This window comes from Triturus cristatus, chromosome 9 (assembly GCF_964204655.1).
Source record: "Triturus cristatus chromosome 9, aTriCri1.1, whole genome shotgun sequence".
Classification (NCBI taxonomy): Eukaryota; Metazoa; Chordata; class Amphibia; order Caudata; family Salamandridae; genus Triturus; species Triturus cristatus.
Genome location: NC_140592.1, coordinates 589,380,663 through 589,406,506, shown reverse-complemented (window position 1 = coordinate 589,406,506; position 25,844 = coordinate 589,380,663). Strand labels below are relative to the sequence as shown.

Here is a 25,844-nt window from a genome sequence, read left to right as displayed (position 1 = left end):
GGTGGTCTGCCTCCATCCAGTCTTGGAGAGAGTTAGTTGCAGGATGAGGTCTAGGATGGGAGATCAGTTCTCGTGGATAAAAATAATTGATATAATGTGTGGAAATAACGTCTCCTCCTCTAGGTTCATACCAGTCGCCGATACATCTAACGGCTCTGTGGTCCCTAAAGTTTACAATTATCACGTCCCCCTTCCTTTCTTTTGGTCTTGTACCCACCCAGCTAGTTCTTCTCACCATTAAAATGTCCCCATTTATATGGGCAGGGAGAGGTCGATTTTGATTAAGCCAATAGATGGTTTTATTTTTTAACGCGTAATAGTCCTCCCTAGAACCATCTGATAATTCGGGGACCCCAGTCATAATAATCGTGTATGGGGCTGATTCTGGGGGTAGATCCACTCTTCTAGATAGTGCAATGGGTTGTTGAAGGGGGGGCTGTTCTTCATTTCCATTATCCAATGTGTGTGTTAATGAGGTACTACTTTTTCCCTTAAGGGCATTTGTATTTTTGTTTTTATTATCTTCAACATTTCCTGTCGTTTCTAGTATGGAACTACTATCCATCCTTATCTCCCTATCATTTTCTGTGTTGTTCTTTGGGCACTTGGTTTTGCTTGTAGACACAGTTTTTTCTAGTGTTTTTCCAACAGATTTTTTACCCATCGGGGTAAATGTTTTCCTTAAAGTGCCACTAGTTGATGGTTGTTCTAATAGAATGGGGGGAGAGGTGGAAGTGGTGGTTTTAGTCTGGGTTTTTAGATAATCAGTTAGGGTCAGGTTGTTCCCTTTTATTTGTTTACCCAGATCGTCCAGATGTAGGCTAATCAATCTAGTCCTTTCAAAAAGGGGGAGTAAGAGGGACTTAACCATTGTCTCTATTTTCGTGAGTAATTCAGCCAAAGGGTCCTCGTCAGTGGCTAGCCCTATTGTATTAATACTTGTGAGGGGATTTTTTTATCGTCGTTGGGTCAGTAAGGATCGAGGGTTGTACTTTGGATTTGGTCTTCTGTTTTTTCGCCACAAATGGTGTCGCAGAGACACCTTGCCTCTTTCTTAAAATGTGTTTAGTCTCGAGAGGCCCTATTGACGGTGCGGGGGAAATTGCTAGGTTTGGGGAATCTGACAGTCCTGATATAGAGGAGCCAATTGTGTGGTCAGCAATACTAGCCGTAACTGAGGTATTTGTCTGTAAAATTATTTCGTCATTCTCAGGGATAGAGCCTACACCCTCATTCATTGTCTCCGGGGAGAGTACTTTTCCAATTTAGCCAAGTGAAGAGCGTTTGCCCGTTAACAAATCAAGGGATAGGCGTTTCTCCGTATCCGCAATTTCCTTCTCCAGAACTGTAGTAACACGTTTAAAAAACTGATCTATTGTGCCAGAGACAGGACCATTAAATGTATTAACGGTTAGAGTGCGTGATTTGCCAGCGTCTAGTGGCATATTTGCGGACTATGGACAAATACCAAAGGGACTCAAGAAACAAATAGATACGTTCAAATTATCAGCAATACAAGGTCCAGAGAATCAGAGTAATTGTGGCAATATTGTCACATAAGTCTTACCGGGCCGTAGGAGTTAGGGGAGTGGCCCGTCCCGTCCTCGAACGGCCTCAAACGGCCCGCCCTTTGCCTGGGCTTAGCCCCGGGCGCTCCCGCGCGCTTCCGCGCAGCGGGAAATGTGTTCGTAGAAATAGGGAGGTGCTTGAGCAAGGGGGCGTGGCGGCCAGGGAGAGCAGCCCAGGTGTTGATGATTGGGGTTGCAGGGACTCCTGGGCAATGGATTCCCCGCTGCTCGCAGCCCCGGTCCAGGTAGGTTTTTCCCCCAGATGGTAGGCAGCCCCGTCCAGCAAGCTCCCGCGCTGTGTTGGCGCGCTGCGGGACCCGCGCAGCGGGTCCGGCGAGTTGCTGACGGCAAGAACAGAGACAGCAAGATTGTGCAAGACAGTCCAGCGTCGATCCTGAGGTCTGTAAGTTATCCCGCTGTTAGGAGAAAACTGATCCTCTTTTACTCTCGTGAGCAAGGGGGCGTGGCGGCCAGGGAGAGCAGCCCAGGTGTTGATGATTGGGGTTGCAGGGACTCCTGGGCAATGGAGTCCCCGCTGCTCGCAGCCCCGGTAGGTTTTTCCCCCAGAAGGTAGGCAGCCCCGTCCAGCAAGCTCCCGCGCTGTGTTGGCGCGCTGCGGGACCCGCGCAGCGGGTCCGGCGTATTGCTGACGGCAAGAACAGGGACAGCAAGATTGTGCAAGGCAGTCCAGCGTCGATCCTGAGGTCTGTAAGTTATCCCGCTGTTAGGAGAAAACTGATCCTCTTTTACTCTCGTGAGCAAGGGGGTGTGGCGGCCAGGGAGAGCAGCCCAGGTGTTGATGATTGGGGTTGCAGGGACTCCTGGGCAATGGAGTCCCCGCTGCTCGCAGCCCCGGTCCAGGTAGGTTTTTCCCCCAGATGGTAGGCAGCCCCGTCCAGCAAGCTCCCGCGCTGTGTTGGCGCGCTGCGGGACCCGCGCAGCGGGTCCGGCGAGTTGCTGACGGCAAGAACAGGGACAGCAAGATTGTGCAAGGCAGTCCAGCGTCGATCCTGAGGTCTGTAAGTTATCCCGCTGTTAGGAGAAAACTGATCCTCTTTTACTCTCGTGAGCAAGGGGGCGTGGCGGCCAGGGAGAGCAGCCCAGGTGTTGATGATTGGGGTTGCAGGGACTCCTGGGCAATGGATTCCCCGCTGCTCGCAGCCCCGGTCCAGGTAGGTTTTTCCCCCAGATGGTAGGCAGCCCCGTCCAGCAAGCTCCCGCGCTGTGTTGGCGCGCTGCGGGACCCGCGCAGCGGGTCCGGCGAGTTGCTGACGGCAAGAACAGGGACAGCAAGATTGTGCAAGGCAGTCCAGCGTCGATCCTGAGGTCTGTAAGTTATCCCCATTGTGTATAATTCACAAAATTATGAAACGTATTGGCTTTATGTAGGAAATGATTGCCATAATGTTTATAGCAAAACAACTCCCCGTAATTAGCAGAGTCTAAGTACAAATCTTCAGCATCAAAAGCGGCATAATATTTCAAATCAGAAAACAGTGCTTCTATGGCCTGAACGTCCCAATCATCAGAGCGGATGTTTTGTTTAACCACATCACCCATAGAAACACGAAATACATTCGGAACTTTAATAACCTCAGTGGGTCCATGAATTTGAAATTTAACAGCATCCCACGCAATCCCATCTAACACAGGCCAGGCCGTAATATTCACAAAAGTCTGGTCTCGCTTCATGATGTGTGATGAGGAGTGGGGGGCCAAAGTTCCATCAATTAGTCTAATTGTAGATCTTTCTTTTAGGTAGTGTCCGTTCACAAGACGAAAAAATACCACCACAAATCCGATGGACATAAATAAAAAAAATACATATAAGCATCAGCCAAATGTAAGTCCAAGGGGGAATCCAAAAATTTCTTTTAAACCAAACAGCAAAAATAGAAACTTTAGATGGGGCCCTGGAAGTCATAGAGTTAGTATCAAAGGAGAAACGTGACTGGGTAACTGCGGTTGATTGTAAAACAGGCAATGTTACATCTGCAGGATAAGCATACTCAGTATCTTCAGGTAGACCACCAGCCGGTGGTAGCAACAAAGGATCAGTAACTGTATGCATCTCGATGGCAACATCAGGCATGGTGGTAGAAGCCGGAGCCAAAACAGAATTTCTCAGCATCGCAGGGCAAGAGACCGCTGGAGTCATACTAAGAAGAATCGGCCACTCGCTGTAGTTTGACATTGTCAATGGAGATGTACCTTTTATCCTTGCGACCAGGAAGTGGAGGTAAAATGACTGTTCTTGTACCCTGCACGCCAAGCACTGGAACCGGGGCAAGATAAGAGGGGCCAAACTCCTTCTTGTTCTCCACCTTCTCACGGACCAGGTCACCAACTCGAGGTAGCCAGCCGACTACCGGAATCTGAAGCGTAGCATCAGATGTGGGGGGCAAGTGTTCCTTCGCGAGACTGTCTCTGGTCTCTTGTAGACTCTGTAACACAGCACAGTGATCATCTACGTCAAAGGGTGCGGCAGACGCCGCAATGTCTAGACCATCAAGGTCCGGGACAATCATTTTTATGCCAAAGAGCATCATGTATGGGGTCCGCCCACCCAGAGACCTTCTAGGGAGATTATTAAGTGCACGTTGAACGTTATACAGATGGGCAAACCAGTTCCGGACAGTGCCTAAAACCCTAGCTGTCAAGGATTGCTTTAAGTCACGGTTCATTAGCTCCACTACACTATTACCCTCAGGTCGGTATGGAGACGAAAATTTATCTTGGACCCCCAAGGATTTCATGGCTTCTTTGTACGCCTTAGAGGTGAACTCAGGGCCCTGATCAGAATGAAAGGTACCACACGCAAAAACTCCCACAAAGACACGCAGATCCCTTATGACAGTAGGAGCATCAGCACTCCTTTGTGGCCATACCCAAAGAAAACGTGTGCACGAATCCACTGCAACTAAGATATACTTATACGCAGTATCAGAGGAGAAAGGACCGCAGTGATCTAGATAAACAAACCCCAGATATGTACAACTGAGTTTGTGGTGGGCGCGCAGCAGTTGAAGGTTTAATCTGCTGGCAAATGTCACAATCAAGAACATAAGTGCGAGCCTGTTTATATAAGCCGCGCCACCAGTAACGTTGTTGTAACAGAGTAACAGTTGCTGCAATGCCGGCATGGGCAGAGGCCATACCCTCGTGAGCCGCTGTTATCAAGGATGGTCTGCAGTCCACGTTGGGAATCAATCTGTTACCAACGTCGTTAATTCTCACCAATGGGATGTTATCAGGACTTAAGTGATAATGGTAACGAAAAGGGAAACCTCTCGGGTAATTACTTCCCTTCTCTGTAGCAGCAATAGCTGCCAAAATGTCATCATCGATCTTACTTTTGGATCTTGTAACTGCTGCTACTAGATATGTCGCCACTGCTGTTTTCGCTGCCTCATCAGCCAAGCTGTTGCCGACAGCATGGACACCAACTCATTGGTGACCAAGAGTGTGAATTACATTCACGAGAGGCAGATGTTCTTTAAGTTCTGCCACTCGAACCCAAAGCATTTTATGCTTAATTGTGCTACCTTTGGAATCACGATATTCATTTTGAGACCAAAAGAATAGATTGTCGTTAAAAGACTGAACACAGTAAAACGAGTCACTCACTACAAGAGTAGTAACCCGAGGATCAGCAAACTCTAGTGCAAGCACCAGAGCACGGAGCTCTGCCAACTGTATGGTATAATCACCCAATGACTGCGTATGCACGACATCAGACTTGAATTATCCATTCTCGAAAGTACCCGCTACAATTGCGCAGGCTGCTGAATAAGCATGCTTGGATCCCTTCGCCGGTTGCGCTGAACCGTCAGTATAAATGACACAATGGTAATCTTCGAGCGGGCGCAAAACCAGAGGAGCCAGATAAACAAATTCATATTGCAAGTACTCCTGCGTCTGCAATGAGGCATCAAAGATATAGGTGACATCTGGCGATGTTAGAGAAGTGGCCCATTGTATCCAACGTGGATGCAAAGCTTTTGAATTGGGTACACTGGCTTTCGTCACTGCCTCTAGGGCAGGATACGGTGTGACCACCAACATGCGTTTTCCTTGCGACAGCGCACGGTCTTTAAGAATCGCCATCTGCACCGCAGTCAAAACTTTTCGACTGGGGAAAAGCGCAATTCAGCCGATGTGTACAAGTGTGATTTGTAGGCAATGGGGACTGTGTCGCCCTCATTGAACGTTACGTACGTGAAACCCACTGCGCCTGGCACAATTCTTATTACCAGGTTTGTGTGGTTATCGCGTGTCAGTAAGTATTTCAAAGCAAGAAGATCAGCCTGCAAAGATTGCAAAATGGCTGAATGCTGTGGCAGCCAGCACAATTTGGAAAAAGTAGGTTGTACCAAGGCATATAGTTGGTTGATACGCTGGGCATAATCGGGAATGTGTGTACGATCGAAATTCAGAAAGCCCAGCAAAGACTGTAATTTTTTCAATGTTGTAGGAGCACGCAGACATGCGCACTTCTCCAGAAAGTGAGGAGCTAATCCTCGACCCTCAATGTTGAGCTCGTAGCCCAAAAACAACACTGTATACTCTGCAATGTGAGACTTCGCAAAGTTGAATTTGTAACCGAAGTCACATAACAATAATGCGATCAACGCGACACAGATGCGGCCACAACTCGTCGTCTGTGAGATAGATATCATCAACATACGAGTACGCATCAGGGTCAATGCTCTCTAACAGAAAGACTACATGTGCGGCAAAGACGCCAGGGCTGTTTTTATAGCCCATGGCCAATCTCTTAAATTGCTTTTGTTTGGCGCCAGAAGTAAACGCTGTCCACTGACTACTAATAGAGGACAGGTTATGGCTGTAAAAGCCATAGGATATGTCAAGTGTGGTTTTAAACCTTTTTCTCACGAGAATATCAACGAGGGCAGAACTGTGGGTATTCTGTACCGCGCATGTCCGGCAATGAGAGTTCAAATGCCGGTAATCCAAAACTAAGCGGTACGATCCATCAGGCTTCGTTACAGTGAATAAAGGATTATTCATTGGTGACACACATGTTTCAATAACTCCCTGATATTCCAATTGCTCAAGGATTTCCGCGATGTGAGATCTAGCTTCGCGGCGCATGGGATATTGGGGTTGTGGTTGAGGCATAGACCGCAAGGGAATCTCATGGCTGGGGACAATTTATCCCAGCCCACCTGAGTACGATACAAAGCCGATGCAAGCACCTGAGCCCACTCTTCGGCAAACCTTTCAGCGTGCTCCTTTGGCACTGTGTGCGCAAAGGACGGGAGGATTACCTCCTCCCCTCTAGGAGCATCTAAAATGAAAGCCGGGGGCCAGTCCGCCTCTGCTAAGAGAATGTCATAGGAAGAGGTCAGATTATCCCACAAAATCCCTTGTATTGTACGTTGTATGTCACCTTCAATTAAGAGGACTATGTCATATAGTCTGTCAGGGGGAGCCACTCTAGTGTCAGCAGTTTCTACAGTAATGAACGTGTCAGTTGCTGTCGCCTCCAGAAATGGACGCAGTGCTTGCCGCACTACTGTAACCTCTGCTGCGCTGTCGAGCAGCGTTAGTGCCCATGTCAGGTTCCGAAGCTGCGTCCGCACTATCTGTGGCATACCTCGCTGTTAGCGCAGCAACCTTCTTCTTCTGAAACGGGGGACGTTGACGTGCAAACTCGTCCTGCTTGCCTTTACCGTTAGTCTGATGGAGTTGCTCACGTCCTTGTTGGGCACCCCGACCTTTGCCACGTTCTCCGCCACTGGACTGTGAGGCCGATGTTTCCTGTGAAGAACGAGGAGAACGTTGTTCAGTAACCTGAAATCAATCAGGTGACCTAATACTAGTGCGACTGCGCATATCGTATGTGCGTTCACCAGTCGGCTGTACAGGAGAGGCAGGACGAGACCCCTGTTTCTGTTGCTGCTTCCCCTGTTTCTTTGTTCGCCAATTTTGTTTAGGAAAAGTTGGACGATCGTCTTTGACAGACGAACTCACTTTAGTCTGCTGTATTAAGTCAGGAATTACTATAGTCGGTTTAATCCCTACGCTACTGCGGCCGAAAGTTCTATAAGCTTCCGCAATAAATTTAGGCAACTCTTTGGGCTTGTCGAGCTCATCGACGCGGGCTAATCCATTAGCGACTTGGAACTGTGCCGCATCTCCCTTGAGATTACCAAGGACGAGAGCGGCAACTACGTCGAACACTCCGACAAGCCCCATCCCAAACTCTACAGCCACCTCCGGACCGTGGTTTTCTTGAACACGTTTAATGATGGAGGGAAGCACAGCCATAGACGGGGTGCCAAAGCACTTCGAGTAGACTGCGGCAAAGACCTTGCACCAGTTGTCACAAACGGACACCTCTGGGACTAAGTCCTTCTGCAAACTAATGGTGAGGATCCTGTGTTTCTCCACAGGGGTAGAATGCGGAAATACCGCTTCCAGTTGGTCAAATTTCTCAGCAAGCCAATAAGGCAAATCATCCTTATTCTGGGGGCGCTTGCCCATTACCGAATGAACCATGACGGGACTAATAACAACCGCGGCTTGGCCAGCTGGTTGTCCCGCAACAGCAGGTGCCCCCACCTGCATGTTGCGTGAAACGTATTGCACTAAAGCCCTATATACTGTAATAAGGGCTGTATGGAGTACACGTAACTCATCCACCGCGACTGTCAGATAGTGGGGATGAGGCGTAAATCCGGCCAGCACCGGCCATGTGGCCCCTGGAATTGACAAAGGGCCCATTCTAGTCGGTGTAACCGCATGGGGAAGGGCGCCATTAAACCAAATGCGATGTTGCCAGGCCGAAAGAGGAATCTCCTGCGTCCTATAAGGTGTATAATGTGCTGGGACCCGTGTGTGAGTATAGGAGTGAAACGTATTATTATCCGCATTCACTGCCGGCAGTGTCACCCAAGAGTAAAACAACTCATAAGGGTAAGACGCATCGGCACTCACCACAAAAATAATGGCCATTTCATCGTCCGGCACCCCATACTGCGTCAAATGACGCCGCAGAGGTGTACAGCTATGCGCTGCAATATCGACCGCCATAAGGACACAGAGAAGAACAACAATGGATTTTACAGTAGCACAAGGGTTCAGAAATAAAAAACCTTTTTAATTAACAAGCTTGAGGGAACCTATCGTACTAGCAGGTAGGTCAAAACCGTCACTCCCGCTATCCGGAAACAAGAGTGAGGATGTTGTGGACTAATATAAGCACTACTAAGGCGTTTCAAATCAAAAGGCCCCACGTTGGGCGCCATGTTGCAGGGATTCTGCTCTTGCACAGAACTATGCGCAGGAAACCAGGACCTCAGTGAATTGTGGTGTACCAAAAACCCACCTCAGGACCCTGAACCCCTATCCGACCAGCATCAGTGTCCCATTCGTTATCCGTATTCTCTCGGAGGTCCCAATGTATAGACAACCCAGAACAAGCGACTTAGAGTACTCTCAGGAATGGTGGGAATCAGAAATACCTGTTCGTTATTATTCTCATATCAGTCCACAACAAGAGTAATCAGAGACACAGTAAAGTTTAAAAGGTTTATTTTATAAACTACATGTCCTAAGATGCAGTACTTTGGCTAACATAAGCAGACAAATGATTAAAATTAAAACCATCAGCATTATTACAATACCATAGAAAATGAAGGGAGAAATCATATTACAAATGACAGTGGAATACAGCCACCTTCCCTTCGCTAGTAGGCTAGTATTATTATACTAATAGAAGGTCTCTAGGCTTGAATGGGGAACCCCATACCGTAAAGATCAGCTTAGGTGAATCACATCACAGGATCAGCTTTGCTCTGCGCCTGGAAATGTTCTTCTCCAAAATGTGTTTCTAACACATGCAAACAGTAATATTAAATGCCCTCGACACCCAGGGATTTGCAGCTGTGTGCATATTATGGCTAGAGAGTTGGCCGATCAACCTGAACTCAAAAACATACATTGTCTGGCGGCTCAGAGTGTTTTGCACACAATGTTCAGACCAAGGTCGCAGTGCACGTCTAGGGATGTGAACAACAGACAGTTCTCAGGTGAAGAAAAGGCAAGAAAGCAGTTATCAAATAATAACATGTCTCTGCAGTGTCGTGTGCAAAAGCAACAAAAGTGGCAAGATGGCTTTTCTAACATCTAACGCGCTTATGCTAACATAGCAATGTATGCATCTAAATTGCTGCCTTCACGACAATACTTGTTTCCGGTCCAGGGAGGACCTGGCTTGGCAGTTCGGACTGGACTGTTCCCATGAGGCACATGGTCTAGACTGATTTGCATATGGCCAGGTCTAAACTGGAGTGACATGGTGAACAAAAGAGTGATGGATTTAACCCAGATCTCTTGACTGGGGGTGAATGGTTTGATTGGTTCTGCACTCCATCCATCAAGTGTGTGTCTATTGCTTTCTCGCCCCAAGTGCACCGGGTATGCCCAGACGTGGGTCGCGGGCTCACTGTGCCACTGGATTCAAGCTATCCTGGCTGAAGAGGGGTGAAACCCCGAAACCGGTCCTAGGATGCTTGTTTCTGGTCCAGGGAGGACCTGGCTTGGCAGTTCGGGTTGTACTGTTCCCATGAGGCACAGGGCCAAGACTGATTTGCATATGGCCAGGTCTAAACTGGGGTGGAATGGTGAAGAAAAGAACGATGGATTTAACACAGATCTCTTGACTGGGGGTGAATGTTTTGATTGGTCTGCATTCCGTCCATCAATTGTGTGTCTTTTGCTTTTTAATTTCTAACTATGCCTACAGAGGTAGGACATGTGAAGAAAGAGGAACAAAGACACAGAAAGAAGCAAGACAAATGCAGAAAGTCCAGAAAGATGAAGAAAAGTGCAGGAAGAAGCAAGAGATGTGCAAAAAGAACCAACAGAGGGGCAGAAAGTCCTCCTGTGCCCCCAACTTGTTCCTGATGGGTACTGGTGGTAACGGACTCTGACTAACCAGGCCTAGAGCCAGTGCTATGCTAAAAGACACTTAGAATACAGTGAAAACACCTACATACACTGGGGACATTATGCGTTGGGGTGTTGGGGTACCCCTGAGATTAGCATGACCTCCTCTGTAAGGCCAAAGTACATAATAGGGCAGGGGGATTAAAAGTACCTCTAAGTCAGAGGTGCAGAAAGATGCTTCTTTAAGTAGTAGTCACGCTTGCAGAGTGGTGGAGAAAGGGTGCTGGGCCTCCGACCAACGCTCAGGAATTCCGCTGCGTAGGACTTACAGGAGGTACCAGGAGGGCTTCTTGGCCCCCAAACTCCCTCAGGACTAAATTGGACTTCATCCTCCATCCCGTAGTCTGCCGGGAGGCGCGTTTGCAGAGTGGTGGAGAAAGGGGGGCATGGCCTCCGAAGACGTCTTAGCAATCCCACTGTGTGGGACTTACTGGAGGTAACAAGAGGGGTAGTTGGCCCCCAAGGACATCCTTGGGGGCCAACTTCCCTCCTATTACCGATTACCTCCAGTAACTCCCACTCTACAAATGCGCTCCCTGGCGCGCTCTTGGAAGGGGATTGAACTCCCCTTCCCTGCTGGGGGTCCTTTAGGGGCCAACTAGCCTACCTCTTACCTCCAGTAAGACCCACGCAGTGGGATTGCTGAGAGGGAGACAAAGGCCACGCAGTTGGGGAATTAATTCCGCTTGAATACTGAGGGTCCCTGGGGGCCAACTAGCCCACCAGGTACCTCCAGTATGCGCCACAGAGCTGGATTGCAGAAAGGTGGTCTGAGGCCACGCCCCCTTCTTACACCACTCTGCAAACGCGCCTCTTGGCGCACTGCTGCTTGGGGGATGAAGTCCACTTGTGTCCTGAGGTCCTCAGGACACAAGAGCACCTCATTGCCCCACCAACAGTGTGAAGAACACTGTACTACACCCCTGAACATTTAGGAAAACCACAGCAGGGAAAAAAAAGTCGGAGGTATCAAAAGAGATGTATTATTGAAACCAAAAGAGAGAAAAAAGAAAATAATGAATCAGGAAAGTGAGGAAATCAGGCTAATCACGGGGTACAGTGCCTACCACAGAAGGGTGAGAGACTGTGTGAGTAGGCACTGGCACCTCATTAGGAGTGATCCGCTGCTGAGCACTATTGTCAAACGTAGACCACAGGTGACTTTTAAAAGAGCCAAGTCCATGAGACAAGAACTTGTAGACAGCAGTCCAGAATTGATCAAACCTGATAATTCGTTAAAATCAAATCCAGGCTTTTACAGGTGTCAGAAATGTAAAGCCTGCACGATTGGGAAAAACACTAGGACAGCTATGTCGCCGCTAATGAAAAAAGCATGGACCATGGAAAATAAGATGCTTTTTGAATTGCGATAGGTTTACGTAGTGAGCACCGTTCACATGGTACATGTTTGCATACTCCAGTATATGCGGGCGGTTAAAAATAACGACAAAACCTACCCTGTGGCCCGGCATATAAACTAATTCCACAAGGGCAAGCTGGAAGATTTAACATTCTTTGCAGTGGACCAGGTAACTAGAATGAGAAGAGGGGGAAACAGAGAGAGAAAATTGTGGCAGCTGGAGTCAAAGTATATCATGCTTTTTAACACTTGAATCCGGTCTGGATTGAATACAGACAAGGACTTACATGTACATTTAGGCAACTAGCAGTGTCCAAAGTTGATGGCTCATTTTAAACACACAAGCAACCAAATTGGGAAAATGATGGCCAAAAGTGTCAGATGTGTGTATATGGAAAATAAGTAGTCCTGAAGGAATCGAAACATTTTTTAAGTCAACGTTTTGTTGAAGGATAATTGTAAATTAATGTAAGTTTTTTACGTTTTTTTACAAATTATTTAAAAGAGATATGAATTGAACATTATGAAGGAGGTCATTGTATAGTTATATAGAGAGTGAAAATATATATTTTCTAATGAAAAATGTATTAGCACTTTATAGATTGTTTTACAGATTGTTCTTTGGACCAGAAAGGAAAATGGCACATTAATCAATCCAAGCAGTGGGTGAGCTCTAGCACTTTATAAATATAGGTACTGTACCGCACTAGCACATTACAGAAGATATTGTGTTGGAAAAAGCACTTGCACTTTATCATGCTTGGATTACTGATTATTGTGCCATATAAACAATAGACTTTGGCATTATTAAGTGCTCCAATGAACAACAAAAACATCATGTTTGTTTACAATGTACTTGCAATTTATTCAATTTGATTGCGTTAGAAGGATCTCCTTAAAGATTTCACATTTTTAAGCTTTTTTAAATATGTATGAAGGGAATATATATTTTAAAGTTTTTAATATTTATTTATCTAACCCATGTGTTCACGTTATCCATCAATGGACACATTGGATGAAAAGATATATTGTCCCACTTTGCTTCAAGACAGGAGGATGCCCTTTGATACAATGTACTGAAATTGTTAGAATTGCGCACTTGCCCAGTAATCAAGTTTTTGGGAAAATCATGTTAGCATGAAAGAAATGCAAGTGGGAACTGTGAAGGAGATTATGGAAGTGTCTGACTTCTTATTATCTTGGAAATAGGATGTTACAAAATATATATATATACTTATAAATCCACCTAGAACATGTTGAGTCATGAAATGAATTTAATAATTATATTTTAGACATCTGACACTAATGTTTGGCAATATTTGTTTTGATCACGTACTGGAATACAGTCTGTCTTCCATTGTATGGTGGTATCGGACCATGTGATCGGGAGCTTGTGTTTTTTAAGTGGTTGCCAATGTAATGACGTTTGTTGTGTGAACAAGCCTGCAGAAGCAGGAGAAACGCGTTACCGAAGAAGAATAAAGAAAGCCTTTTAAATTTGAATGGAGTTCGAGCCCCCTGTGTCAGCTTCCGATCTGTGAAACGAGACGAGAGAGAGAGAGAGAGATAGTGTATGTGTGTGTGTATTATTTTTTTTTTCACTCTCTGAAAAAATACAAAGGTTGCAGATTTTCAACACACAAAACCCTAGAAATTCAGCAGCTATAGTTATACTTATCTCAAGAAACTGTAACTCGTTCCTTAAGATAACTATAACTCACGCCTTCGCCAAGCACTGCTAATTATCTTACATCAGTCATGACATCTTATATGGCATAGTTGAGAATATCACTGTAACATTTCCAGTAAAATTATTGATGAGAAAACTGTGCATGGCGGGGGCGCGATATATAGTAACCTTAGGGCATGAGTTATAGTTTCTTGAGATAAGTTTAGTTTTAACTGCAGAATTTCTATGGCTTTGTGTGTGTAAAATCTGAACCTAACTATAACTTCCATTTAACCTTTGTTTTTTGTGTGAATTTCTATGTTTTTTAAAATTTCATTTCCTAACTAAAACGTCCCTGTAACCTTTGGTTTTTCAGTGAATTCCAAAAGTATTATTTAATTATGTGGTGGGCGTCCTGTGGCCAACCCCTCACTGCGCATGGCCAAAGGCAGTGCGCAGCGTGGAGTTGGCTGCTTGTAGCCATATCATAGGAGGGGGGCATGCAGTCCACCTACCCAGGCCTATTTGGCTTCAGGGACCCCATCCCCAGCCCTCCACGTTTTTCAAATGGTGGAGGGGCACACAGAGCCCCCCTCCCTGGGCCAATATCGGCGTGGGAACCCTATCCCCCAGTGCCTGGCTAATTAATAATCGGGAAGGGGAGCCTAGCGGCCTCCCCTCCGTGTACCAGTTTCTGCCCAGGGGGATCCGATCCCCCATGGCCCGGCCAATAATTAATGTGGGAGGGAAACAGCGCAGCCAGGGAAACAGATGAAAATTCTGCTTCCATGGGGTGGGGAAAGATTTCATGCTCCTGCCCACTGGGAGCAGACTTCGTGTTTGCTCTTGCTTGGCCGGAACTTTGAAATTGCTCCTGCCAAGCAAGAGCAAACACAGATTTCCCTGCACAAACAAGTGAAGGTATTGAAACCGCTATGTCTCCAGGATTGACACCCCAGGTTATTTGCAAATCTTTGTGATTATGCAGCAAACATTTTTTGGAAATGCATTTTGGCTCTGGCGGGGTCCATGGCCGATGCCACCACTAGGTCTAGGGGATCAGGGTATTCCTACCGTGACCCTTCCCCTACCGTGTTGGTAATTCCACCTTCGTCACGGGTACAAATGGCAGTCCATCATCCATGTTTTGTGGCTGACAGGACAGTCGCACTTGAATTTATTTAATTTGTGACCCTCCAGTGAGCCTCCCTGGTGGGCCCCTTATTAGTGCATTATAGTCCTGGTAGTACCAATTATTATTCTTTAGCAACTGCATTCAGCCTTTGAAAGTGGGACTAGTTATGGGACAACAGCCTTGCTAATTAATGGAACAGAACACAATCAGTGTGAAACATCTCACTAGAGGAATAAAGTACATAATTTGACTACCAGGACCACAATCCTTCAGTTCTTATCTGGGTGGCTCACTGCAGGGCCACAAATTATAAAAATGCAATCTTCCTGGCAGCCAATAAACAGGGAAGATGAACTGCCTATTGTACCAGTAACCAAGGTTGAAAAACAGAAACGCGTAGGACGGAAACACACGGGAACCTATTGTAGTTTGGCTCAAGTTACTTAAAACCATTACAGTCTGTACCAACACGAACAACATTAAATTTACCTACCCAAACACTTCAATACATTTTTAATTAATCAGCAGCGCAAATGCAGGCAGACTACCCCAGTAGAAAATAAAGTGAAGAGTGCAATATATGAAATAGCAGCAGACTTTTGTCAACAGAAGTTGGGTGTGGGAGCCTATTGTTCCCTTTGAAAGCTAGCGCATAATTTGGTTCTGTGTACCTTTAATAATTACATAAAACTAATAGTGCATTACAAGTCGCTGTTCACATGACGCATTGTAACAGGAGTTTCATAAACAAGATCCACTGTAAAGAGGAAATTTACTGAATAACACAGATGCAGGAAGCTGGCAGAGCACTTAAACCTTACGCTTAAAACATATGACAGTAGAGGTTTGCCTCAGTATACTGTAAGACTGGCGGGCCGTCATGTAAAGTGCATGAACTTATGGCCGGTATCACATCACAAGTTGTGACCTCCCTGCTTGGTTTCTTAACCGCTACGGCCACAAACTTGACCAGCAAGATATTCAACGTGGTGTTGTCAGGGATAAGGGCATTAATAATGGCCTGCCGGCATGTATGAGTGCCTAGTTTGTTCCATTCTGGCCTTAGGAATTCTTACCGCTCCTCTAACAGGGCTGGAAAGTTGCAAACAGAGTGTTGAAGTGATTCCTCGTATGCACTGCAGCCCCTACACATTGTAGCTTCCATAGGCCTGTGCCACCTGGCTAGGCGTTTAAAAAATCCTAGAGGCACAGGGTGTGAGGTTGACTGACATCCCCTGATTGAATTTCATCCCACAGTAGAGCCTCCTAACGTCCTCTCCTAGCAAACCGGAGTTCGCGGTAAAGTTTTGGAAACAATCCTGCCCTTGCCACCCGTTGGTCAAGGAGGCCACATTTCAATTGGATCTCTGTGGCTGCTGAAGATCTCAGCAATCGAAGAACGGCCTTGTAAATTTTGGTGAACAAATTGTTTAAAAGCTTGCCGTCCCTCCCCAGCAAGATCTCACTGCCATAAGCCAAGGATGTGATGATTTTAGCCCTCATTACCTTCAAAAGTGGATCAAGACTCACCCCCCACAATGAGCTTGACAATTATGAAAAGGAGGACTGGAGGGCCAGAGCTTTGGTTTCTACAGCCTTCATGTGTCGGACAAAGGGAGCACCTTGCATCAATTGTAACACTAAGGTATTTATAAGTCAGTTCTTTGAGATACCAACTGCTCATCTTATTGATTTTTCTGCCCATAATGAGAATCAGAATGAATACAAAACATTTAGCAAGCGCTACAATCCGACTCTCGTATTGCTGAGCAGAACTAAGTCATCTGTATAGAGCAAGTTGCTGATATGTTAACCACCCGATATTGGGAGGAGGGGGTATTCGTGTTGATGAATGGCTGCTATGTGTCAAACGGGCAAAACAAAAGTACTTAGTTGGATTGTTCCTTCTGGCACGAAGCAGAGGATAATGCTCCTGCGCTTAACCAGAAAGTTAACAGTATTTTTTGTCCATGCAAGAGGAATATATGAAGCTCCCTTTTAGTCTGCTTTTTCAATTTGTGATTAGAGATGTTTAGTTATTTGTCATAGGCTCTGGCATCATCGTCTAGCTTTTCATTTTTCTGAGTACTTCAGCTTCATTAAAACGGTTAGTCATCTGTGCAATAGTTCATGTCTTCTAGAGATTCATGTCCTATGGGCCAGAAGCAGAGGAAAGAACTGCTATTTGCTATATAACTCTTCCCATGGCTTCATAAAATACAGTAAGTCTAGTTAAACATAAAGGACTGGAAGCAACAACAAGAAAAATGAGACGAGACTTGCAAGAGGGAATGTCTAACTGGCTCAAGAGGGAAAATAGAGACTGAAACTTTTCCCTCTCAAGACAAATCTCAAAGAACATACGATAGACAACAGGGTGTTCGGTGGTTGAATTAGGGGGACTGGACAGTTGAGTCATTTTCAGAAGCCAACAGGTACATTGCCCTAAGCCCAGGTTTTGCACAGAACATGTGCTGCCATGCCTAGGTGGCCCAGGTGACATTGTGATAAGGATATGACTGCCTCTTCCAATATCAATACACAACAGCTCAACAAATGGCTGACAAGCCCTGGGACTACCTCAGTTGGGGCAGGAGCAATAGAGTGACTCTCGATGCCGCATGCATACGTGCACCAAAAAGTCCATTAATGAGACTACATCAATCCTTTTAGGTTTCAACACAGGTAGGGGTGGTAGCAAGCAGGCAGTTGGTTCTGCACAGCTGAGATAACGACAGGAGGGTTACTCCCAGAAGGACCATGTAACTTGTTCTTATGGAGCACAATGTAGGGTCTGAGAGGAGAGGGACTGCAGTTAACACATACTAGCTTAGATAACAGCCGTAAAGAAAGCAGTCCTCCATTTCACCAAAATATTATCACCCAATGATACTGGGATAAAAGGCCTTATGAGTTAACTGAAGTTTAATCCCAAATCAATTAAATCTTCTAACACAATTGTTGCAAAAGTCTGCTAGCCACAGAATGTAGCAGAGAACACACTTTATCCTATAGTGATCATGTGAGCTGGAAAGCAGCTCCATGACTCAACCTTTAATTCGCATCTAGTCTTGTATGAAACAAAAACAAAAGACTGTCCAGACGGCACAAAAGTAGGCTTATTGTGTTCTCGAAAGCCATGTGAGTTCGGCTTGTGTGTGGTAATCTGCTTGTGGCTGTCTGAGACAGATCTTGGGGACCCTCAGTCCATGTATCAGACACCAGATGATTTAGCACAGGTGTATAAGTGATTAGCTTGAATTAAAAATTGAGAAACACAATTAGCTTGCATTAATGTGTTTTAAAAACAACTTATTTTAAAAACAACGAGAAAGAAAAGATGTTCAAAATTAGCATTTATCAAGTAATGCCTTTTATTTTAAAAATCAAGTCAAATACGGCCTCATTCCGAGTGCTCCTGAAATTCTGATGGTGCTAGTATGGAAATTAGCAGCCCCACAGGAATTAAGAGAGCAGTGGGAACAGCACAGATCCGGTACATTTCAACCAGAGACTTCAGCTGATGCAAGTGTGGAAAACGCCTTTCACCCAGTTATCCTGGGGAGCTTTCTATGTAAATCTTTCTCGAGCCTACATGGGAAGAAGAGTGTCAAAGGAAAGATCTGAGGAGAACTTTCCTTTAACCTACCACTTCCTGGAGAGACTGGAGCCATCTGCGGTTTCATCAAAGGCAAGTTTTTTTAAAGAAAACTATGAATCTTCTCAGCCTAGCTTTTAGAATTCTAAAAAAAACTTACATTTTCAGTCATAGTACATGAGGCAGTAAAAAGGTACGCCTCATGAGGATTATTTAAATGGAAGTTTTTTAATTACTTAAGTTTTAATACTTTTTAATTGAGTGTTCTCGTGTGCATTTCTGGCTCCACCGACCAAAAATCCCAATAAGTTACTAGGGGATTCACAAAGCTAAAAAAAAAAAGTCTTAACGAGGCATCACATAGGATACACTAGACACATTCCAATCGTCTATTGACGTGTGGTTTTCTACTGCAGTAATACCATCTTATGTCCCTCTTCTTCTACAATAGAAACACAAGTCATGAGTGGGAATCCCAGGGTGGGCTAACCAATGCTAAACAAGTCAGAGCCAATGTAAGAAATAATTCTCTTTGCCGTTTAAACATATAGAGCTATATATAGCTCCTCCAAAACTCATGAAAAATATATGTCACCAAAAGGCATCCACTGAAATCAGCAGTCACTGTAGACAAACCTCACCTGGATAGGGAAAAGTCGCCCAGGAACCTGGACCACCGGGGCTCCATCAAAGTACTTGGAGAATAGCTTGATGTTAATGGTGGCAGACATGAGGATAATCTTCAGGTCTTGGCGAAGAGACAGCAGCTGCTTTAGGACTCCCAGCAAGAAGTCGCTATGAAGGTGCCGCTCATGAACCTCGTCGACGATCAGGACATTGTACTGCATCAACTCTGTCTCATGCTGAATTTGACGGAGCAGCAGGCCTTCGGTCAAGAATACAATCTTTGTGGCTGTGGAACGAGTACTTTCAAATCGAATCTGGTATCCAACCTAAATAGAAACAGAGTCTTTAGTGGTGAAAAATAACATTTAAGGATTAGTCTATGTGTTGCACCCTGTACATAGAGACACTGGTAGCCATGTAGTATATTTCAAGTGTTCTTTATTGGTTCCATCCATGTCAAGGTAGCAGCAATCATAGTCCAGCCATCTCTGGTCAGGTACTAGCCATGTACCAGCCCCACCAGGAGCAGCCTGCCTAGCTGCTCAGCCCATCTCCAACTGTCACCACTCATCCACACAGGCACCCAGGCATTCCATTCATCACACTCACACCAACATTCCGTTAACTATCTCTCACTCTGGCTGAGCAGCTAGGAGGACCTAGGCTGATTACATGTAAATGTAATAATGAGGATATAACACTATGCCTATGGCACAACAGGGTTCTTAGTGAGAATGACAAAGAACGGTCACTGCTGTGTATTGTTTGAGCCTATGGAAACCACAAATAAATCAGGTTTGCATGAAGACTACACAAGGCATCTGTCAAAGTGGAATTCCTCCACTTAACACTATGCCAAATGGAATTTTCACAATATCTACAAAAATGCGGATGTGCACACTGCTTTTGCAAAAAAGTTACTAATTACTAAGGAAAAAGAGCCCTTGTTTTCCAAAAATATGGTTAGTTCCCACAAAACTGGTGACCCATTCCATTTAAGGACAAATAAAAACACTTTAATCAATAGAGATTTTCTTATGAATAGCTGGCACGTTATTATTGTCTTTGGCATGGGTTTATTTATGGAAATACTTAATTAAGGGTGATAGGTACCCATATTTTAGAGCCAGAGTAATGGAATGCATTTACCACAGACAGCTGCACTACCAGTGGCTCGGTAACAACAGTGCGGTAATACTGCACCTGATGTTGCCTTACAGGAACGTTGAGTTTTGCTGCTCTAATGGGGAATAACATGGAAAAAGAGTATCACTACACCGTTTGCATGAATTCTGGACAATTTTCCAGTCACATATTCCATCTGCTTTTCCCAGATGCGTCAGAAAACTCTGCTCAACACCTGGTAACTAAGGCACAGGCAGCAGGAACTTCCCCAGAGAATAGCAACATAGGTTCAAGTAGTACCAAACAACACTAAAGATAAGAAAGCAACATAAAAAAATGCCCAAACCAATAAAAAAAATTGAGTACACTTTAATAAGCAAAATGATTAAAATCGAATTAAGGGAAATAAAAAAGTGGATTTTTAAAGTTTTAAAGCAAAAAGGATTACAACACGGCAAAACAAGTCAATATTTGCGTTAGACCGTGACCTAGGTGCAATTTCAGGCTGCCCTCAATGAGGCTCGGGTTAGGGAAGCATTATTGGTTCCACTAGTCATAGAGGTTTTACTTTTTGACTTTGTTACTTTTTGTTTTCAGTTTCTTCCAACGGGGCAAGGCAGGGTGCTGAAGCCTGTAAGTGTACCGCAAAATTGTCTGCTTTTGTCCTTCCCTCCCTTCAGTGATCATTCTCCTGATCCCTGCCAGCAAAATGACTTAAACACACCCACTTGGTCTCCGAGTTTTTTGTTGTTGTTTTTTTTGTTTATTTATGCTTTTCTGTTTTCATACAAAAACCTCAACAAACGATATACAATTATTCAGAATGCGGCATCGGCATAATACGCATATGACATTCATGTACATTACGTAACTCATATTGCATCATGGTACAAAATCCAGGGCATGCGGAATCACAGATACAACAATCTCAGAAAATACAGTGCAGGGCTAACATGCGTGAGAGAGCAAACGACCAGCTTTTGGGCCTCAGACACCATCAACTGCCAACAAATAGGACGTGAGCGGTCCCCATATATCCCGCGGCTGGGACTTAGCGGGCAGTTCCTCTGCATAACACGTGAACTGGTCCCGGCAGTCAGTCAAATCCTGCAGCCATAGCTTAGTGGTAGGTATTGCCCTACTGCCCCAGCACAAGGAGATCCTACGTTTAGCCAAGAGCAACGCTATGGAGACAAATTTTTTGTTGGATGGTTTCGCCTTAGCCCCAACCCCCAACACACACACCTTTGGACCCCAGTCTACCGCCTCATCAATCATTTGGCCAAGAGCTCTCGTAATCGAACCCCAATACTCATTTATTTTGGGACAAGCCCACGCTCGGTGATAGAAGTCAGCCCCCTGGGCTCCACAACGCTTACAAATGTCTACCAGCTGTAGCCCATACCGATGAAGCTGCGCCGGCGTGTAGTAGAGCTGATGCAAATATTTATAGTGTACTAGTCGCAAATTACTATTTGCTGTCAGTTTACCTGTTAGGCGGCAGCTATCCAACCAGTCAGTCTCAGATAACGGCTCCGGAAGCACAGCATTCCACCTGGCCAATGCGGCCGCCGCTCTCGGTGGCACTTCCTTCTGTGATGCGTTATGAAGCCGAGTAACTAATTTGGCTCTAGACGTAGCAGTGTATAGCAATTGCAGTGCCTCCAGCAACGGAGGCGCCGTAGGGAAAGTAGGGTAGAGGGCCCGCATCGCAGAGCGCAATCTAGTGAAGGCAAAAAGATGCATAGTGGAAACGTTGGCTCGGGCACTGATGCTATCTAAAGCGATGAATCGGCCACTCGGGAACACATCTGCCATTGTGGTCAGCTCTATGTCTTTAAGGAGGTGCCGCATACCAGCCTCACCAGTGACCGAGAGGTCCGAGTGGTAGAGGAGCGGCATCCCGGGTGCATATAACGGCAGCTTATGCGCTCGCCTACCTAGTTCTCGCCAGGCCCCAGCCATAGTCTGCACAGTATCAACTTCCCCCTTTTCAAATACCGTATAATTATTTACTATCATCGCCTTGAGCGGTATAGGGCTTACCGCACCGGCCTCCACCGCCACATGCGGAATATAAGCTGGATCGTGTTGCCAATAATAGGCATACTGCGTCTGCGCACAAAGGTAGTAGAGGTGAAGGTCAGGCGCCGAGAAGCCGCCTTGATCATATGGAAGGGTTAGAGTCTCCCACCTAAGGCAAGGCTTTTTACCTCCCCAGGCTAGCGTGATCAAGAGGGAGCGCAGGCTGTCGAAAAAGTGTCGCGTCAGATGCACTGGAATGTTCAAGAAAAGATATAAGAAACGCGAATGAGAGCAGCAACTTAATCCACCTGTTCACCTGCCCCTCAAGCCGCACTATGGCAGTGCCGAAGTTAGCCTGTATAACAGCCTGCGGGTCCCTACACAGCCAAATTCCTAAATATTTCACAGCGTCTGAGCACCACGTTAGGGGGTATTCCACATCAAATGGTTGTGTACTCTCCATGAGCGGCAGTATAGTCGACTTGGACCAGTTAATGCCCAGGCCTGAAAAGCGCTCGAACCTAACATATTCCCGGATAAGCTGCGCGAGAAACCTCGCCGGTTCTCGGACATACAACACCATGTCGCCCGCATACATGGAGACTGCAAGCGGATGCTGCAAAAACCGCAAGGCTGTCTGGGCATGACGCTGCCGTAAGATACAAGCTAGGGGCTCTAACACCAGAGCAAATAACAGCGGCGATAGTGGGCATCCCTGCCGCGTACCCCGCTGGATAGGGATTGCTTCGGAGAGCTGCCCATTAATCCTAACTCGAGCCACCGGATTAGTATGTAATAATTTAATCCAGTTCGTGAAAGCAAATGGAACCCCCATACGATGCAGGACCGCTATCATATATGACCAGGATATCGAGTCGAACGCTTTCGCAGCGTCTAGGAGGACTGCTACTGCTGGCAGCCTGGGTTCCAAAACATGCATAACCGCAAAAATCGTACGCAAATTCTGCGACGTGGATCGAGCGGGGACAAACCCTGGCTGATCCGGAAGGACCATAACAGGAAGAAGCAATTGCAGTCGAGTGGCTAATACTTTTGCTAAAATTTTTACATCTGTGTTTATAAGGGATAAGGGACGATAAGACTCGCAGCTGTCTGGGGCCTTCCCCGGCTTTAAGAGTGCAACCATTAGCGCCTCTCGCATTGTTGGCGGCAAGCACTGAGCCTCATACGCCTCCTCGTATAACTGCAGGAGACGTGGGGCCAACTGATCTATATATTCTTTATAGAACTCGGCCGGCAATCCGTCCGTGCCTGCAGCCTTTCCATTTGGCAAAGCTGCGATAGCATTGCGCACTTCACCCAATGTAAGCGGGTGCATGAGGAAATCTTGCTGCCTACGGGACAGCCACACCAGAGCAATATCCTCAAGATAGCGCTCGAACTCGGCCGCATTAGCAGCAGGCTTATGAGCATACAGCCCGGCATAGTGATCTGTAAAGGCTCGCAACATACTCGGCGTGTCATAGTGTATGCCCGTATCGGTGGAGATTGCTTGGATCGTGCATGCTCTATTCTGGGGTTCCAATATACGACTAGCCAACACCCGACCCGGCCGACCCCCCTCCCCATAATAGCGTGCCTTGCACCGACGCGAAATGTGGTTTATTTCTCGGTCAGCCAGTGCATTGTATTCCACTATTTTCTCCTTAATGCGCGCCAACGTACTGAAGTCCGCACGGTCATCATATTGGCGTTCTAAATCACCTAGCTCCTTTTCCAGCTTGATCATGGAGCGACGCAACGACTTTAACACCGCGGCCTGAAGACTAATACAGTTCCCCCCTATAGTTACTTTAAATGCTTCCCACAGCAGTTCGAAAGTCTGAACGGACCCTGTATTCAATGCGAAATACTCAAAAATAGCCTCCCGGATCCCCTCCCTAAAAACCTGATCTAGTAATGAGGATGATTGTAGGCGCCATTGAAAGGGGGGAGGGACGTGAGACGGCAAGGCCACATCCAGAGCAACCGGTGAGTGATCCGACAATGTTCGAGGCAGATGCCTCACCATCACGGTCCAGGTACAGACCTCCGGTGTACCGAGCCAGTAGTCCAAGCGGGACCAGGACTGTCGCGCATATGAATGACACGTACCCTCTCTATCCTGTGGGTGTCTAAAGCGCCAGATGTCTATAAGATTCAGAGACCTCATCCCATCCTGCACAGCTACCGCAGCTCGCCGGGGGGGGAGAGCCGCCGCGGACATCCGATCTAATGCTGGATCTAAAACCACGTTAAGGTCACCCCCACAGATAATCTCCGCAGGCGATAATTGACAGAGTTTACCCCATATTTTATAAAAAAAACGGGATCATCCACGTTGGGACCATACAAATTCACAATAGTCAGTTTCGTGTTATACAGCTGACCTCGCACTATAATAAAGCGTCCTTCGACATCTTCATCCACATGCGCCGGCACAAACGGAACACCCCTTTTTACAAGGATCATAACTCCCCGCGCATACGAGGAGTAGGAAGCAGCCAGTCGCACCCCCGCCCACCTAGCGAGAGCCTGTGGAATTTTCAGTTTCGTAGGATGAGTCTCCTGCAACAGGGCAATATGGATATGATGCCGGTCCAAGTAAGATAACACCTGTTGCACTTTCTTGGCAGTGTTAAGGCCCCGCACATTCCAGCTAATCCATGAGACGTTAGACTGTTGCATAGCCATCATGCCTGTACCCCTTAGTCACTGAGCCCCACACAGGATCGAGAAATCTTGAGTTACACCATACTGCGCTCGCTATGCCAGTCCAGCCAATGCCAATCCAATCCAATCCAATATTGAACCCCAACCTCCCTCCCCACCCACAGCAGCACAAAACACCTACTGCAAGCAACCCCCCCCGTGAACAGGACAAAAACAAAATAATCTTCCCCTCACCTCCCACATTAAGCAAGGAATGGAGAAAAACAGTGCCCCCGTAAGGACGCCCAAACAAAACCCAACCATAAACAGAACCTTGTGGGAAATTCCCATATAGTGGTTCGCTAGTAGCCCTTCGGCCCCCCGCATAAACAGGGTGGGCCGAGATAAGTAGAGACAGGCTAACCAATACATGACTTCGCATCAAATGTCATTAGCTAAGAACCTCAACCAATCAATGAGTCAGCATCTGGTGCTGAGTACTCTCCAGGGCCCGAACCACTGCCGACATAACTCCCATCTATGCACAGTCCCCATTAAACAGAAGAGAACATTTTATGGATGACTTTCACACTGTGGAGAAACAGAGACCAATCAAACGCTTTGCACATTTAAAATGATCATCAGAGGACTAGCAGTATAGTTCTAAGGAACTCCAACAAAACCACAAGGGCTCAGTCTTCCGGATCAGAGTTCCCACCCTTCTCCAATGGCTTCTCCTGTCACTCAATTCGCCGGATATATTGAAGTATGTCGTTCGGCGTCATAAAAATACGTGCCTTCCCATTGTGCTGGATGCGTATGCGAACAGGGTATAGCATGGCATACTGGAACTTGAGGGTTTGCAGCTTTTTCTTGACCGCTTGAAACGGCCGTCCCATTTCCCTAGCCAGCTGGAGCGCAGTGTCTCTGTCCCTATAATTCAATAGTCTGGCAATTATAGGGTGCGGAGGAGCGTCCGGGACGGGCCGAGCAGCCAGAGAGCGGAGGGCCCGCTCGACTATGAGTACCTTTGAGAAGTGCTCCGCCCGAGCAGTGCTGTGAGCATCGTTTCGACATAGGACTCCATGGGGCCAGTGTTGGTGGTCTCC

The 25,844-nt window shown here is 46.4% G+C and overlaps 1 protein-coding gene across 1 annotated transcript in view; it reads right to left on the bottom strand.

Annotated features, from left to right (window-relative positions):
• DHX34 (DExH-box helicase 34) overlaps positions 1-25,844 on the bottom strand; it is a 403,223-nt gene that overhangs the window by 271,610 nt on the left and 105,769 nt on the right. Inside the window, exon 4 of the mRNA XM_085625635.1 lies at positions 18,948-19,259. Within this exon, the coding sequence (XP_085481761.1) occupies positions 18,948-19,259 (312 nt within the window). The remainder of the gene's footprint in view (positions 1-18,947; positions 19,260-25,844) is intronic.